Source organism: Gallinula chloropus (assembly GCF_964237585.1).
Source record: "Gallinula chloropus genome assembly, chromosome: 9".
NCBI classification, from domain to species: domain Eukaryota; kingdom Metazoa; phylum Chordata; class Aves; order Gruiformes; family Rallidae; genus Gallinula; species Gallinula chloropus.
Window position 1 is genome coordinate 497209 of NC_140094.1, and position 17987 is coordinate 515195.

The 17987-nt window shown below is 40.9% G+C and overlaps 1 protein-coding gene across 1 annotated transcript in view; it reads right to left on the reverse strand.

Annotated features, from left to right (window-relative positions):
- The window catches only part of VPS13C (vacuolar protein sorting 13 homolog C), a gene marked incomplete at its 3' end in the record, with an annotated part of 84603 nt that extends 71730 nt beyond the window's left edge, over positions 1-12873 (reverse strand). The window contains exons 1-7 of the mRNA XM_084267973.1: positions 12758-12873; positions 11297-11340; positions 7158-7200; positions 6324-6419; positions 5457-5558; positions 3291-3353; positions 1151-1216 (exon numbers count right to left, since the gene is read on the reverse strand). Of these exons, the coding sequence (XP_084124099.1) occupies positions 1151-1216; positions 3291-3353; positions 5457-5558; positions 6324-6419; positions 7158-7200; positions 11297-11340; positions 12758-12857 (514 nt within the window). The 5' untranslated portion in view covers positions 12858-12873. The remainder of the gene's footprint in view (positions 1-1150; positions 1217-3290; positions 3354-5456; positions 5559-6323; positions 6420-7157; positions 7201-11296; positions 11341-12757) is intronic.
- Between the last annotated feature and the right edge of the window lie 5114 nt (positions 12874-17987).

Below are 17987 nucleotides of genomic sequence, written 5' to 3' on the forward strand. Positions count from 1 at the left end.
ATGTGGTTATTCAAGTACAGAGAAAGCAGGTCTACTGGTTTGACTTAGTTTAGGGCTGCACTCCAAGTTTGACATCTCAGTTTACTTTAATATGCAATGCATGCTGAATACCACAGATGTATATCATTGTACATCTTGCTATTAAAATTAGGATTTTTTTTTTCTAAGCTCCAAAGGGGTTTCAACAGATCCCTTTAAAAATTGAAAGACTTCACTATTAAACATAAGACTCAAAAGAATTAACAACATTATACCACTTTTACATGAAACTAATTTCCTCCTACTAAACATATCTTCACAACTCCCACTCCCTATTAACAGAATTCAATACAATATTGATAAAGGAAATCAAGAAAGGGGAAGAAATGTTTATTGCAGCTTCACAGCCTTAAAGTGCAAGCAGGCAATGCACTGACATTTTTCCAGCAGATGCAGCTACCACCAGCAAAAAAAAAATTGATACCTTTCAAAGCTTATCTAGGGTCCTGACAAAGTTTTCATTCCAATTGCAAGTCTATGTTGCTGCTTCCTCCAAGGTCAAATACATAACACCACCACATAGGATGTGGCAAGACATTGTTAGGCACATGCTCGTAGGGAAGCCCTGCATGGATAGGTGCTTCTGGGCAATGACTACCCTCCTGGGGAAAAATATCAGGTACATTGCTGCCAAAATATCAGTCATAACACTATGCTATTTAGAACAAAATCTAAAAGGTAATGAAAAAGACTGTTTACCACTGTATCAGCACAGTTTCAGATTTACTTTACATAGCTGTTACTCGACTCTTACAGAAATTACAAGAATAGCTCTCTTCCACGGGCAGTTATTTCAGCACAGTCAAGTGCCACCCATCAGCCCAGCAAACATGTACATTTCTGTTGGAAATGTTACAGATAGGTCAAGTTAAAGAAACAGACACCAGCTATCTAGGTAGAGAGAAACAAGGACTTTCTTCAGTCTTACTGGTTCCAGAGAATGTGTAAATAGCAAAAGAGAACTCTCTCCAAACACTGTCCTCTCTTTCAAACAGGAGGGGAAAAGAAAGAAAGGTGTCAGTGGTCCTATGCCTATAAGAAAAGCTAATTTAAAAAGAAAACAAAGAAAAACCAAAAGTCTTAAGAGTTAAAAGCCAGAACTTTTACCCACCTTTTGAGTGATCGTGACCTTTAAAGGGTCTCTTAAAATGCCTTTTATATTTTTTACGCTTACGTCCTTTTCCAGCGCAAGCAATATTTTGGGAAAGGGATAAAATTCAGGTTAGTAAAGCAGAAAGGTAAGAAAACATAAGAAAAGATGGAAGAAAGTTTAGCTTGTCCTAAAGCAGAATGCCTGAGTAATGACTCATTAAAAGCTTTCTAAAAAATTGCAGATCTGTTAAGGAAGCAGCCAGCTACTTCTCATAGAACACAGCCTTATTTTTCATTATTTACACATACCTAAATTCATTTTACCCTTTCCTTTTCAAGACACTGAAGTTTAAAGCCCTAGTCAACTAGGCAGCCAGTAAAAACTTAAATATAAAGTACACAAATTTCTACTGAATGGGCAGTCTTGCCAATCGTAAGGCACTTAATTCAACTTTCATATACTCCATATGTAACACCCCAAGAGTTCAATCAATTACAAATAATCACCAGGGTTCTCAGAAAACATATACCCAGACTTCTCCAGGAGTGTATTGCATAACATAATTACAGATCACTTATGTTCAAAAGAGAGCTAAAACCAGAGCCATGAGTGCTTATTAGAAACCCTGGTGAATAAGCTTTCCTGTAATCCAAGTGCTTGGTTTTTATTTAATGACCTCAGGCACAGGCATAATTGTCATATCTGAACAGTTAGTGACATACACATCGGGGTGGAGGGCTGGGGGGTTGGAATGATCAACACCATGGAAGTCTATATCCACAACAGGCTTTCACTATACCAGGGTATAAACTTCCAAGTTAAGATATTTCAGATGTATGTGGACACCCAAAGAGCACTTTTCAATCCAGTTCCCATGTCCATCAGCAGTGTGGCATCAAAGCGGTGTGAAAGAATGATACCAGTAACTGCCCAAAAGGTATACAAGATGACAACCCTCTCAAAGCTTTACATGAAATTAGGTTCTATTATGTACACACGACTTATAACCCACACTATCACAAGCATTTCAAGAATTTTCCATATGTCTACAGAAAACCAGTTTGGTGAGTCACACTGTTTCCTTACGTTTCTGACACTGAGCAACTGGCCTGCCGGTGCTTAAGTGTAAAAGGTTGTACCATGAGAAGGGTGTAACCCACTAAAGCAAGAAGGAAGCAAGTGGATATAACTCCAGGGAATAACTTTGTTTTTATGTAATGTGCATGCCTGTTCAAACAATGGAGGAAAAAGCGCCTGCCAAGATCTCAGCTTGCAGGTAAGGCCATCACCCGACCAATAACAAAAGAGGAGAAACTATGCCAAACAGAAACAATGCTTTCTTTTCTATAGTTCAAGTACAGTACAAGTAATCCCCTAAAAATTATATTCTCAAAATGAGAGCTTCCTTCACTTCCTATCAAATTTGTAGTTCTCAAGCTTTCACTCTCATGTATGACAAAACTAAGGCAATGTGATTTTCTCAGTTACCCACATCCATTATTACAGAGAAACTAAACATATGATTTTAAGTTTATTCTAAACCTGTACACAGATAAAAACCCACCAAGTTGTTTTGACTCAGCATAAATTTCTGAAAATCTGGTTCAAGAAGATAAAAAACCAGAAGGTCCTCTGAATTTCACTGGAAACTGTTTCCTTGCCTAACTTGAGAGCAATCCAAGTAAACAGAACCAGGGAAGAGCATGCTAGATGCCTTCAATCTGCTATGGCTCATTTTGCACATCCACAGTTTCAAGACTGCCTGAACTTCCAGTATCTTTAAGCCCAGACACTTTAAGTAAGGGTAACTATTCTCTGCTTTCAAAAAACACCTAAAGATAGTGTCTAAAACTATAGTAGAACGTTGTCAGCATTTTATAACATTCTTGAGCTCAACATTGCTGATGGAAATCTTTCTGATTGGTCTCTGCCTTCTGGAGCAGCCAGTAGATTAAGACAAGACTAATCATTGTAGGTTTCCACAGTCACTAAAATCTTATTTCTAGAACCATCCATATGTGCATGCTTAGAAGTATTGTTTTCTCATTCCTACATTTCACTGCTTGGGGGGAGGGGGAAGGAGAAGGGGAGGAGCATGTTTAAAAATGTAAGCTGCATACCCATCACGCATGTGCAAAACAGAATCATGCATACCCACCAGGCTTTGTGTCCTTGTAAATCAGACTCTCCAACCCAAACAAGGAATCACGTGAAGGAATGCCTTGATCCACATGGCAGCAAATAACCAAAAACATCATTTTGTTTAAAAGAAGGAAGTCAGCTCCTAATTTAAGGTTAGCTTTATAAAACTCATTTGACAATAGTATTTCCATTACAGCATCCAACAACCAGAGTCACTTCAGAATATTGAGTTTTAAAGATGATCTGCATGGGCAAATTATGCAATTTTCACTTTACGCTTCGGTCTCCATATATGAGTTTTGATGCTGACAAGATTTTCATAGCTTAAAATACAATCTTTTGTCACCTTGTTGTGTCAGCAGAGATTAACATCATCACACTACTGTAACCAGACAGTGGCATGACCATTTTGCTCAATACTTCAGCAAAAAGTCTAAAGGAAATATTGCCAGGACTGTTCGTGCTAACAAGCTCTTAAATAAAACCAAGTACTGAATGAAGATTCTAAATATATTAAGGTGAGTACTCATCAGAAAAGTAAAAGCAGCTGAGAATTCATGGACCATCATATTGCCTGGATTTTCACCAGTTATTCTGTGTTCTTAAAAGCCCACAGAAAGAGCCAAATTTTATAAGTTTATAGAGCTACAAGACTTACATATCTAGCAAAAGCAAAGGATCTGCTTATGCAAGAACTACACAACTCCTCCTGGATACAACATGCTAGTACAACACCAGAAATACAAACAGCTACTTCTGACATATGATCATAGAATATCTCAGTTTGGAGGGGACCCATAAGGATCACACTGCAGTATGACAGAGGGTAACTATAGTTAAAAATAAATCGATGTCAATGTTGCGCTAACTTTTCCTTCACATAGCTGAAAGTTTAAAAGTGCAAAACATGACTAAATCTAATTCTAGTTCTTTTACATGAGTTGAGCTACTGAGATATTTTTATAGGATTTTTTCAAAAGCCCTAGAAATGCTGAAGGCAGCAAGTTTCTTTCAGAAAAGAAGATTGTGGCAAGTGCACAGACTCACACTTAACTATATCAAGTTCCAGAATTGAGATTCCTCAAGCAGTGCCTATTAGGTTAAATTCTTCTTGATATATTATTCCGTCATCCCACTAATAATGCAAAGAATAATAGCTGAAACACTACTGTTCAGCTGTGCCCAAGTCCTATACAACCAAGGTTAAATCTGTATGAACATTATTTTGTCCCAGTATTAAGTAATGGCTGCAAATGTAATTCCTTGAAGCTGTCTTAGCTCTCATACAGCTTCTGGCATATCACAGACAAGAAACAAAACAAGGTGTCTTTCATTGCTGTAAGCAGACTGCCAGGTTACTGGCTAAAGGAAAACTGCAAATGTACATCTCAAAGTAGCAAATCAGGAATATGGCAGTAGAGTCCCCCATGACTAGCAAATTAAATAAGTGAAGAGGTGACAACCAAGGTACCTTTTTCCAAGTGTTTTATGCATCCTTTCATTTTCAGGAATTTCTCCAAAGGCAAATGACTTGCATCTTAAGAACCATTGTGCTATCCCCAACAAACAGGTGTCACTTCAGGCAAAACTTCACTAATAACTTTTTCCTCTACTGTGTGTAGTTACCTGTCGCTGGTTCTAAGCTTGATTTCTATCTGCACAAGCCTAATTCATACCATAATTTCATTAAAGACACGTTTTGCTATAAAAACCCAACCAAACAAAACCAAAGACCACCAATCATGTTAACTGGACTGAAATGATCAATTATTTAAACTTGTATTTAAAAGTTGAAATTTTTTTTTGTAACCTAGATCAAAAGTTTAGGAAAAGTTTCCTGTGTTCATGGCCAGTTGTTTTCTTGCATCATGAATTATTTCCTGCTCCCTTCTCAAACCAGTCAGGGCACAGTTCAGCATAAAAGGACAGCAGAAACTGAAACGAAAGCGTTAGTGTTCAAGTGAAAAAGACCTACCAGAATATCAAATTCCCATTTCCAATGGCAGCTGACTCCACAAATGAATGGTAACCAAAACAAGGAACATTTCTTTCAAGCTTTAGAGGAAAAACACTTTTCAAAGAACTACAGGAAGATTACACTCGAACAAAACAAATTAAGTCAATCCCAAAAGAGAAATTTTCTTCCACAGCACAGTGGAGACCTGTACTATTAACTCAGTACCTTTTTCTGCCGCTTTCTGCAAGGCTTCCTCAATTCTTGCCAGTTCCTTCTGTTTATTATCCTGCAAGTATTTTTCTTCCTTCTCTGCATCATATTTAACGCCTGTAAACCACACGGGAACAGATTTAATCCTAAATTTCAAGCTATATAAATGTATAACCAAGCAGTGCACACCCCATTCAACATTAAGTTGAAAAACACCTTGTTCAAGATAAAAGCTATACTGGGTTTAATTGCTGAAAGCTGCATCCAGCCTCTGAAATTGTTATTTTTATACAGTAAGACACAAAAAGATCACATGAACATTTCAGCATTACTTCACAGAAGAGTCCTTCCATGGAAGATCAGACCCTTAAATGTGCTATGTGCAACATAGTGCAGGTTCTTAAGTTCTACTACATATATATTTGATGGTCTAGAAACTCACAAGGTTACTTAATATACCAGAGGTTCTGACTTCAGAGAAAACCAATGAAGTTGTCTGATCCCTCTCCCTAAAAAGAGTCCAAAAGAATTGCTAGCTTGGATTGTTGCCAGTTAGAAGCAAATTAACTTTATCATGCACCAGCCAAAAGATCTCAAGTATGGCAGGAGAGTGGATTCAGGGTAAGGACACTACAGAGGAAACTTGGTGACTGACTTGAACTTGGAATGGATACAATCAAGGATTTCCCTAAAAAGCAACAAGTGCTGTTTTTTCCCTACCCTTCTTCCACTAAATTGCCACCACTTGTCTAGAAACTTCCCTGAGGAAACAAAATGTAAAAATGGGAGCTTACATAAACTACTTGCTATTATATATTCAATTACATGCTACCCTTGATATCTTTATCTTCCATTAGATGTGTGGTGAAAGAGTTTACATACTTGTTCCAGGAACTATCAGAAGATACAAGCCTTCTAGAGTTGCAACAACTGCCTCTCCATAGAGATTCTTCCAAGGAATCTTCAGAGTGAGTTTATCTAAACAAAGCAGAGTTACATCAAAACAAAAACCCATGGTATGCTCAGTCCAAACACCACCTCAGGCACCAAAGAACATTAGACCTATATCACAATGTCCTAAACACCTTAGAAAGGAAGGAGAAATCATATGAGCCTAAACACTTTAAAGCCCCTGAAGCAATAAAATACATGCAGAGAACATGTAAGCCATAGATTTAAGTTAGAATCAGATCAAAACCTGAGATGACAACTGGGATGACCATGATTTTCCAAGGGAAATGGAAGAAGACATACAACACACATTCATCTCCAACAAGAGTTTCATATAAAAAAGTAATGCTGGCTAGAAGAGAAAGTATTAAAAAAAACCAAAACAAACAAACATATATCTAATAGTTCCTAAACCCTTGGCACGTTTCCCAGTTTCAGGAATCTTAAACTCTTCATATTCCTAACCTGCCCTTTAAATCGCCACACACATTCTGCCTATACTAAACAGGTCCCTTGGTCGCCAGTGTATCTGGGAAGAACCCCTCAGACATATTTCTCATACCAGCCTGTAAACTTACACAAACAGGGTTTGCCAGACACATTTGTATAATTTGTCCAGGGCAGTCACACTCAACTACTATACTAGTTTCAGCAACAACCAGAACTGCAGAAATCTCTTATGAAAGCCCAATAAAAGAAATTCAGAGACAGGACTGAACTAAAATTTACATTTCAAGACTTACTTACATTGAAACACACACTTACCTATCTGACCAACTTTTATTCTAAAAGGTATATCCAGTTCACTCTGTAAAATAATAAAAAAGTATTAACAGATCCATGTATTTTAAAGATAGTTTTGCTGTATAAACATGCTTATCTTTACTTCTGGTCAAACTATTTTCCCAGAACTGAAGTTCCATAACACAAACGGTTCTCTGTATGGCAGAGATGTAGTTATTTAGCAATACTCACACGAACTCAGGAATCCACAAATACGACTAGGCTTGTAGAAAGCCTTAAAACAAAGCATTTCCATTGAATTTCATGCAATTCTCTCCTGCAAGTATGATAATGCCTTGCTGCAAAGGTTACTAAAAAGTAAAATTTATCTGTATACAATAACCTTATTTTTTTTTTCTATATTTGCCAGATCATAGAATCACAGAATCACAGGGATTGGAAGGGCCCTCGAGAGCTCATCAGGTCCAAACCCCCTGCCAAAGCAGCTCCCCAGCTCATAGTGCACAGGGCAGCATCCAGGCTGGTCTTGAATATCTCCAGAGATGGAGACTCCACCACCTCCCTGGGCAGCCTGTCCCAGGGCTCTGTCACCCTCACTGTGAAAAAGTTCTTCAGCATGTTGGTGCAGAACTTCCTGTGATCCAACTTGCAGCCATTGCCCCTTGTCCTGTCCCCACAGACTCTGAAAAGGGGCTGGCCAATTCTCCCTGCATCCCATGCTTAAGATATTGATAAACATTAATAAGGTCCCCCCTTAGTCTTCTTTTCTCTAGACTGAACAGTCCCAGCTCACTCAGCCTTTCCTCACAGGGGAGATGCTCCAGGCCCTTAATCATCTTTGTAGCCCTTCTCTGGGCTCTCTCAAGGAGATCCCTGTCTTTTTTATACCAGGGAGCCCAGAACTGGACACAATACTCCCCACCTGGAGTATTGTGTCCAGTTTTGATACTAGCACTTAGCATTTATAAACATCTAAAAAGTCTCACTACAAATACTGACAAGTTCTTTGCAAAGTGCCTGCCAAACCTCAAGAACAAGATAGGCTCATAAAAATGAGAAAGATGAGACAAGTGAACAATTATTACCACCAATTAAAATTTCACAAAGTTTTTCTCCTATATAATGTACAGCAAAATCAGGGGTATAATCACAGGAATATTAAGAATATAAAAAGAGAAATCAACTACAGAGGAAGTAGGAGAAATTAAATAAAAAGTAAGAATGAAAAATAAGTTAAAACATGAAGATTCCAGAACTGCCTTGCCCTTCAGTATTCTTTTCAATTTCATCACATTTCAAAGACCTGAAGTCTTCATCTCAAAGATTCTAAAAAAAAAATCCCCAATGAGACTAATATTAAGCACTTTTCTCTTCCCACGTACCAGAAAACCACCACTTCTCCACCAACTTAAAAACATTTAACAGGGCTGTTCTAAAACTCAAAATCAATATCCAAATTAACATCTCTGCCAGATTTCCAGATTTTAAAATCATTCTGAGCTGCAATTAGGAGCCTAACATAAACCAACTTTAAGTGACTAAACCCATGACAGTATTTCCACGGTTTTCTCTTCTTCAGCACCTCAAAGAAACAACTAAAATCAAGAGCTATGAAATATTTTAACTCTTTTCTGCTTATAACTATTCCTAGAAACTTTTCTGTCTGAATTAAATCCTTCCAGGTGACAATTGCTCCTCAGCACCTCCCAAACATTTCTTCCTACAGGCTGCTGCATGTTGAAAATCTGGTCAGTAAGCTCAACTGGAAGCTTTCTCCTCAATTTTTAATTTTCACTGAAATACATCACAAGATGAAGAGAGAAAAAGACTCTAAGTTTATTTGATCTGTTATCAACCTTTCATAAGCAGGAGAGATATGTACAAAGTAGATAATGCTTGCTTTCTTCCTGTCTTCAACTACCAGATTACCATGATATTTGTATCAAGAGTTTTGAAGTACAAGAAGATTATAAGGAACTGATAAAATAATACAGTTAAATAAGAAATTTCAGAATAATAAAGAAAAAGTAATGATTAAGTCCTACAGAAATCCAACACATTTTCAATTCACCAAAGAGTAACAGTTCTCCACAGTTAAGTTTGAAGCACACTAAAGATAACAGTAAGATTCTCTCACTAGTACAGGTATTTATCTCAATTAAAGAACATAAAAATCAGCCAAGGCTTTTTTTCCATACAAGAACATAGGTACTTATTCTTGGTTTTCTTTCCTTCTACCATTCTTATCTTAAAAGGAACCGCATTTGAATAACCATATTTACTTTCAGAAAGCACACATCTTAATGTCTGACAGTTTTAATAAGCATCAATTTACACAAAGCCATAAATTCAACTTTCAATCCCATCAACTGATGTAGAAGAATAAACTTTTTCTCCCTTCCTCCCCACAACACTGTCTTTCAGAAAACTTAAATTAGATCAAACAATTCAGAGGAGTCAAGCCATGAAAATCCATTTAACCCAAACTGAGAAAAAAAATATACATAGGCCTATGCAACTCCATTAGATGTAGTAAATAATTCAGAAACATACAAACATCTACCCTGTAGACATAAAAGAGAGGAATAAACCCTATGACTTAAGAGAAGTATCATCATAGAACAGACTAGGATCATAGAATCATTTTGGTTGGAAAAGGCTTTGAAGATTATCAAGGCCAATCATTAACACTGCAAAGTCCACCACTAAGCCATGTCCCTAAGCACCACATCTACACATCTTTTAAATACCTCCAGGGATGGTGACTCAATCACTTCCCTGGGCAGCCTACTCCAATGCTTCACAAACATTTTGGTGAAGAAAAGTTTCCTTATATCCAATCTGAACCTCCCTTGGCACAACTGGAAGCCATTTCCTCTTGTCCTATCACTTGTTATCTGGGAGACTAACCACTACCTCGCTACAACCGCCTCTCAGGTAGTTGTAGAATGCAATAAGGTCTCCCCTTAGCCTTTTTCTCTAGGCCAAACAACCCCAGTTTCTTCAGCCACTCATAAGACTTGGTCTCCGGACCCTTCACCAGCTCTGTTGCCGTGGTGGTTCAGCCCCAGCTGAGCACCACGCGCCACTCGCTTCCAGAGAAGAAACAGAGAGACCCTCCAGGGGGTTGGGATAAGGACAGTTTACTGACTGTGAAAGTGGAACAATAACAGCCCGTGGCAAATTACACTCAAACCCAAAGATAACACAGAGTTCTGCACTCAGACTGCCCTGGAGGCACCCAGAAGTACCCCTCCCTCACCAGCCCCTCTTATGGGAGAGTGAGGTCAGATGGTGTGGAAACAGCCTGGGCTAACTCAGCTCACCTGTGCTGTCTGCTTGGGGAAGTTCACTCTGGCCTGGCCAGAACCAGGACAGTTGCTCTTCCTTGGACATGCTCCAGCACCTCAGTGTCTGTCTTGTAGCGAGAGGCCCAAAACTGAACACAGCACAAGGTGCATCATCCCCAGTGGTGAGTACAGGGGAACGATCACTGCCCTGGTCCTGCTGGACACACTATTTCTGATACAAGCCAGGATGCTGTTGGCCTTCTTGGCCACCAGGAAAATTGTTGGCTCATATTCACCCCGTTGCTGACCAGCACTTCCAAGTCCTTTTCTGCTGGGCAGGTTTCCAGCCACTCTTCCCCAGGCCTGTAGCTTTGGCTGGCTTGTTGTGACCCAAGAGCAGGACCTGGTGATAAGTTTTGTTGAATTTCATACACTTGAGCCTCAGCCCATTGATCCAGCATACATGATTATACAGGTGCAGTCACAGCAGATTAATCCTTTAAATTGTACTGGATAACCAATATGATAACAGAAATACACCAATAGCTTTTTTAATAAAAATTTTATCATTTCAAGCTCAAGTACTAGAACAGGTTGGATATGTGTGTATGCATAGGACAGTGGGGAACTTATTCCAAAACCCAATCATTAACTTACCAAAAGTTATTTTCCTCTTCTGAAAAAGGATGCTTTTCATCCATAGCTTCTTTCATTTCTCTTCCAACAACAAAAACTAGAAGCATGGACTTACTCCCAATAACCAGTAAAGAAAGCATACTGTGTCACATTAGCCTATGGTAAGTAGTATTTTCTCCTGGGACTTAATCTTTAGATGTATAAAACCAGTTTTTAAAATATTATAATACTTACTAATGCATTCTCCTTTATCTGTAAATTGTCCAGTGCCACATTACCTATTCAGGAAAAAAAAAAAAGAGAGAAGTACAGAACAATGACTTAAATCATTATGTAAGTTAGCAGAAGAAATACAACTACAACCTTCCCATGGACACATGGGTAAAAATCTGAAAACCTTACTCTAGTTACAGAACAGCACCAAAAAATATCTGATTTGTAGAAGTCATTAAACTTTGATTATTGAGACAAAATCTCATGGTGGAAGAAATTACATAAATACCACCAATTTAAGACATTTCTGTGTTTCTACTCCATTAAATACACCTATAACCACAGGAGATGTTTCTTATTATTTATCTTCTTGTGAACGATGTGTTAAAAAACTTAATACTATGGCAAGAGCGAAATTCAGAGGACATGAGAAGTCATCCCTTGTGTATGGAGGGCATATAAACAGACAACTTCCTCTAGACAGTACTTCAACTGTTTTCATGCCACAGGGTAGCAAACTGAAATCGCTATGATGTCTGTTAAATACACATAATTCACACCAATGAATTAGCAGGTGAAAAGCAGGCCTCCCCTCCTCCTGGGGCCATAATGCACGAACCACCCAACACTCCACCGCTCCACAGACCCAGCAGCACACTCGTACTTCCACCCAGCATACGGTGGAGAAGAAATAAAAGCATAAAAAATAAAATAAAACGGGAAAAAAAGATTGGGGGGGGAAAGGGGGGGGTGTCAAAATCTTTGCCAACGGGTTTCCTGGCTCAGAGGACTCTGAGGCCAGCGACATGCGCCTGCTCCTTGCCTCTCGAGTAGGTAGGAAGCTACCGAGGGACGGGCACCCAGGCCCTGCCTTCGTAGGGAGGGAGCCCATAACTTTGCTCTTTCGGCCCTCACAACCTGCTGCCCTGTAACTCCCACCAGCACCCCCCAGAGCCACAGCTCACAGCCGGAGCCTCCGCCGGCGAGAACCCGCCACGGGAGGGCGCCGCCCCCGCGGGCAGCCGCAGCCCCACAGATCGACCCGATCGACCGATCGTCTTCACGAGGGGAGTGGGAGGGAGGGAGGAAGAAAGGAAGAGGGATCGCAGGCCAGACACAGCGCTACCGACGGTCCATCACGGGGGCGAGACGGGTTCCAAGGCCACTGACTGACTGACTGACTGACTGACCGCCCCTCGTGACGGGGAACTGGGGTAGCGTCCGCGACCACAGACTGGCCCCGCCGCCCCCACGGAGGGCCGCGGCTTCGCAGCTCGCCCGCTCCTCGCGGGGGGCCGCAAACCCACAGACGGACCGTCCGCCTCTGAGAGGGAACGTCTTCCCTCAGCCTGCCAACCCCTCACGGGGAACCGCAGCCAACGAGACCCGCTCCCCCTCCGCGAGAAAGCGCCCGCCCCCGGTGACAGCGGCGGCCCCGCAGCGCTGCGGAGGCAGGACGGGAGAAGGAAGGGGCTTCCTTACCCCCCCAAATGCCCAGCTTGAGCTGAGACTTGTTCAGGTTCTCCACATAGTCGCCCAGGAAGCGGTTCAGCAGATCTGCCACCACCGACTCCAGCACCATGGCGGAGGCGGGCTCCTCCGCACGCCAAGCGCAGCCCACCGACAGGGGAGGGGAGGGGAAGGGAGAACAGAGGAGGGGGCGACGGCGAGGCGCAGCGTAAACCAGCGCCGGTCGCGTCTCCGGCAGTCAGGTGACGGGGCGGGGCGCGGGCAAGCGCCTGACAGGGCCGGGCGGAGCTGAGCGCCTCTTCGCGCCGGGGCCGTGTAGGGTGTGAGGGGCCTGTGTTGTGCCGCGCCGCGCCGCACCGAGCCACGGGAGGGCTTGGAGCTGCTGCGCGGCGGTCCCCGGGCACGAACTGACCCGCGGGCGCGTTTCCCGAGCTGAGGGCGGGGATGGAGAAGGCCCAAAGCTGAGGAGGCCGGTGATGCCTCAGGGCCGCGGGGGCGAACGGACGCGTGGCGGCGGCAGCAGGAGGTGCCGGCGGTGCTGTGGTGGCGCCGCCCCCTCAGCCAGGGGTCCCTCAGCTCCTCGGGAGCGAAGCCACCGCCGTGGGCTAAGCGCGGCCGCCTGCCTGTCTGTGCCACCGCACCCCGATCTCGCCGCCTCCGCTGCTCCGGGAAAGGCTTTGACTGCGGGCGGGCGGGGCGTGGAAGGCGCCCGGCCTGGTGCCCCTCAGGTACCCTCAGGCGTTTCCCGCCCAACGCTGCGTCTACACCTGAGGTATCGCCTAACAGCTTGTGTACGCGACGGCCGGTACACAGTGCCATTGCTCCTCTTCGCCTCTTTGTTTAGGATATATGCACACGCTGACGGCAGACGGCGAGACCGAACAGCAGCTGGCGCTGGCTCAGCTGGGATGAGGCAGAACCTGGTTTGTGCAACGGTTCACATGAGAACTGTCGTTTCCGTTAAGCTCCCCCTTCAAATGACATGAAAGCTCACAGGTGACAGAAGTAAGCACGTGGATTTTTTTAGAATTAATAGCGCTAAAGGCTGTAAGAGCGTGCTGCTCTGGATGGAGAGATGTCTGCCGGTAGCCATGTCAATGCTGGAACAAGGTTTTAAATCTCAGGGGGACAAATCTCGAGCCAGTCATGGGAAGTTGTTCGCAATTCATAGGAGTTCCGTTATTTGTGGAAGGACAGCACAGTTCAGCTCAAAATGACACGTAAGAATGCATTCCGGAGAAAGGAAATACTAGCAATAGGATCCAACCACAAAAATATATTAAAATACATCCAGACTGCATGAACGTGGTCAGACTGTTAACAGGGGGAAACAAATCCTGCTTTAAACAGCATACAGATATCGTGGAACTTTGTGCAAGGTTTTATAAGACCACAAATAGCCTAAGGAAAGGATTTAAGAAGGGAATTGTGAAGCCAGGTACCAACCCATGTAACACTTGTGTGACTGCAGCATTCAGCATACCACCGAATAACACCAGCTTGTTCCCTGGAGGACAGTTGCTGGTTATTGCCAACTGAGCACACTTTTGCCCCAGTAAAATGGGAACAATGTAGTGAGAAGAGACCTACTATGATGAAAATTTCTTACCATTTAAAGGCAGAGCTGAAAAGCAAAATTAATAACCTAAAAGCCTTTATTTCTCATCTGCAATAAGAACTGTCAGCCCCCAAAGACCACTACAATTGTGTCTCTCTCTACAGCAAAGGTCTCCACATACCTAAATGTATCCAGTGCATAGCCTAGCTGGTGTCTTAGCAGTAATGTTTGTCACAGATAAAAATTTACACTGGAAGACTTGTTTCTTTGTGTGATGATGTGATGTTTCACTGACTCTTAGAAAAAAGTAACTTGCAGAAGTGTTTCTGAAGTACTTGAGTGACTTAATTTTATCAAACAAGCCATATTTCATGCCATATTTTCTTGTATTCCAAAGTAAAATTCATTCCTGACATATTTTTTAACCTTGAGTAACTTGTTAATACAATTTGTTTTCTAGTCCTGATTTCTGCATATCCTAGTGTTTCAAGTAGAAGAGGGAGTTGTAGCCAAAAAGTTACTGAAGTCTGGTTTTATGGTTTGTTTAGGGGGACAGACACCAAAACATAAATACAACAGTGTAACACTTATCTTTGTGGTTTGATAGTTATGTGGCAAGATTTGCTCAAACCTCTTAGGAAAGGTGTTACAAAAAAATGAAGCCTAAAACCCCAGGAAATCTTCATTGAAAGTATCAGTTAAAGGTTCAGGTTTATGAATAGAAATAGCAAAAAAACAGCAAATACTTGTTTAGTGTTTACACAATCTTGCATGCATAAGTAAATTACAGGCACAGCAATTCTAATGCTAATCTGAGGTGGGTACACAGATTGATAGCTCAATAACCAAGCTTTCTTCTCCTGTTTTACTGTGTTAATATTACAAAATTTCCAGCTCCTGCCATCTGACTGTTGGCAAGAGAACAGATGGTAAGTTTTATCCTCTGCACCTCGCTAAACAGCGTATGTACCTATTAGCAGTTGGGAAACCAGCCACGAAATGTAGCATCAACTCTCATCACAAAGCCTCCAAAGATGAGAGGAATTTGTCATGAGTTAGATCAGGTTGCCAAGAGCCACATTTGGACAAGTTTTGAAAATATCCAAAACTGGCTATGCCACAGACTCTCTGAGCAGCCTGTTCCTTATCCATTCTGATTATCCAGGGGTGTTTTATTCCTTGTAGCTACCAAGAATTTCCCTTGCTGCAATTTTTTATTTTTCAGACTCAAAGAGTATATTTAAGGCACATATTTTTGGATTTAATAGGCTGAAGAGATCAGCATTGACAATTTTGACATATTGCCTTTTCTAAAGAAAAGTTCCCTATTTTGTGGAAATAATAGGATTTGATATTAGTTTTAATTGTATTTCCTTTTTGATTTTAAATGTTTATAGCAACTTCATTTTTCACTGGTTTTAGGCTTGTTTCTAAATAGTCCACAGGAGACTTCATTAATGCTGAATGCATTTGCAGAAATTAAAGGGGAAAAAAAAGGTGTCTCAACAACAATGTCAAATACTAAAATAAACACCCAAATTACAAGAATTAGAATAGCAAAATAGTTGAACAACTGCTATTACTTAGCAGTTAGCAAACTGCTAAGTAGTGACATCATTCTTAGACATTCTTGCAACACTTAAGTCAATTATGTTAGCAATAAGTAAACCCAACAGATCAGGGTATGTTAAGAGGTCTGAAGCACTAAGACCAGGCAGACACACAGCAATCTGCTTCCCGTTTTCCCCTGCGACAGCTGGAGACTCAGTTCTCAGTGAGAGCTTTGAAGAACTCAAAACTGAAACAAGCTAGTTTCACTGTTTCTCTGTCCTTGCTGCCTGTGATGGAACACAGCCATTTTACAAAGAGACAAAGTTGATCTTTATTAATAAAAATAACTTCAATTATCTGGAACACACACACACACACACACAGTTTTTAACCCAGATACATTTTGACATAACGATTGGCTCTTTCCCCTATAAAAATGCCACATCTCTTTCTGAATAACTGTGCAGCCTTTCTTATTATCCTCCAAGGCAAACCTTGCATAATACCATCCTCCACAGCTAGTGTGAACAAGTTTTCAGAGAAATCTAGATTTAAAAAATGGCATTCCCATTGACTTTCCTTTGTTAAAAGCCTAGACCCAAAGCTTCTCATAGCTTTCATCTAATTACAAAAAGCATTGTGTAGATACCACCTGGTAAGCAGTAATGCTGCATTGACAAATGAGGAGAGCTCCATGGACAATCCGATCGTGACAGGTGGTTTTCAAGGGAGCCTGAAGAATCATTTCCTTTATGTACTCCACCTCATCCACATCTGAGATTTATTAATTAGAATTTGCCTTTCTGCATAAAATTTCTAAGAGGCTTAGTCTATCTGATCAGTATGGAACACATGCATGAGAACTAAAGTGTGAATTACACTGCTATCTTTTATCCTGAGCTGGGCAATCTTCAAAAAACAGCTAGACTTCTATCATAAGAAGAATCTAACTTAATTTTTCATGAGTGCTTTATTTGATAGTGTTTCTGAGAGTCAAAGCTTTTTTTTTCAGTGATGTGCTGTGGAGATGAAAAAGCCACTGGCTGTCTAAGAAAATTGGTTGAAATAAACATGCACTTGTTTTAATGAATGCCTTTGAGTGGGGAAGGAAGCAATAACCACCTCATCTGGACCAAACACATTTGCTTTTAAATTGTAAGTGTGATTTCATTCACTTGATAAGAACTTGCATTTAATAATCATGAAAGCATATTTGAATATCTATTAATCCTAAACCAAGACATTCTGCTTGCTAAAATTTCAGTCATTGCACATTGGCTTGGATGTGCAACTCCTCCAGCAAAAAAACACTAAGTCCTAAATAACAGAATTGTCCAAGATAAATTTTCTGAGTGTCTTTTCTGGAAAAGTACAGACTGGTATTGAAGAAATTGGATGCTAAAATATAGCAAAATCTCTTATTATCAGGCAAAATTTTAGTTGAAATAATTAAGAGCAGTAGGATGTTGCATATTTTCTAACAGGGTTACTGAATTCCCACATCTAGAGGTTTGTCCTTAAATAATACAATAAGGAATAATTCCAAATCTACTATGAACTGAAAAAAAAAAAAAAAAAGATCAAAAGAAAGTTCCTTCAGAGTTTCTTTCTTCTCACAGAAATCACCCTTGCTCCAGACATTGCTAAATTACACAGTGTTGCTTCTAGTTAAAAAAATAAAATAAGATAAAATCTAAGGACCAGGAAATACAAAATGTTTCCAGTCAGCTACTTTTTACAGTATCTGGTTATCAGATGCCCTACAATTTTCAAATTAGTGGAGGCTGAGAGGATTAGTAGAGGTTACCTTATTTGCAACTGCAGTCAGCCAGGAGGTCACTTACTAAAACCACCACTTAAAACACATGAAAAACTCAAGGAGGGAGAGAAGAGTCTGAGTAAAGATGGGCTATCTGCTCCCAAAATTAATGTTAAACACCGAGTATTATTCCAAAGAGCTATTATCTTCAGATGTTTCTTCTTGGCAATCTTTATGTCTCATGGCAATGCACACACATGACATAACAAAGAAACCCCACCATGTGCAATTCTTTTGTCTCTTCTATAAGCCTAAAACTGTATTGACTCTGTTAGAATCAATATGGGTACAATATACAAAGTCACCATGTTCAG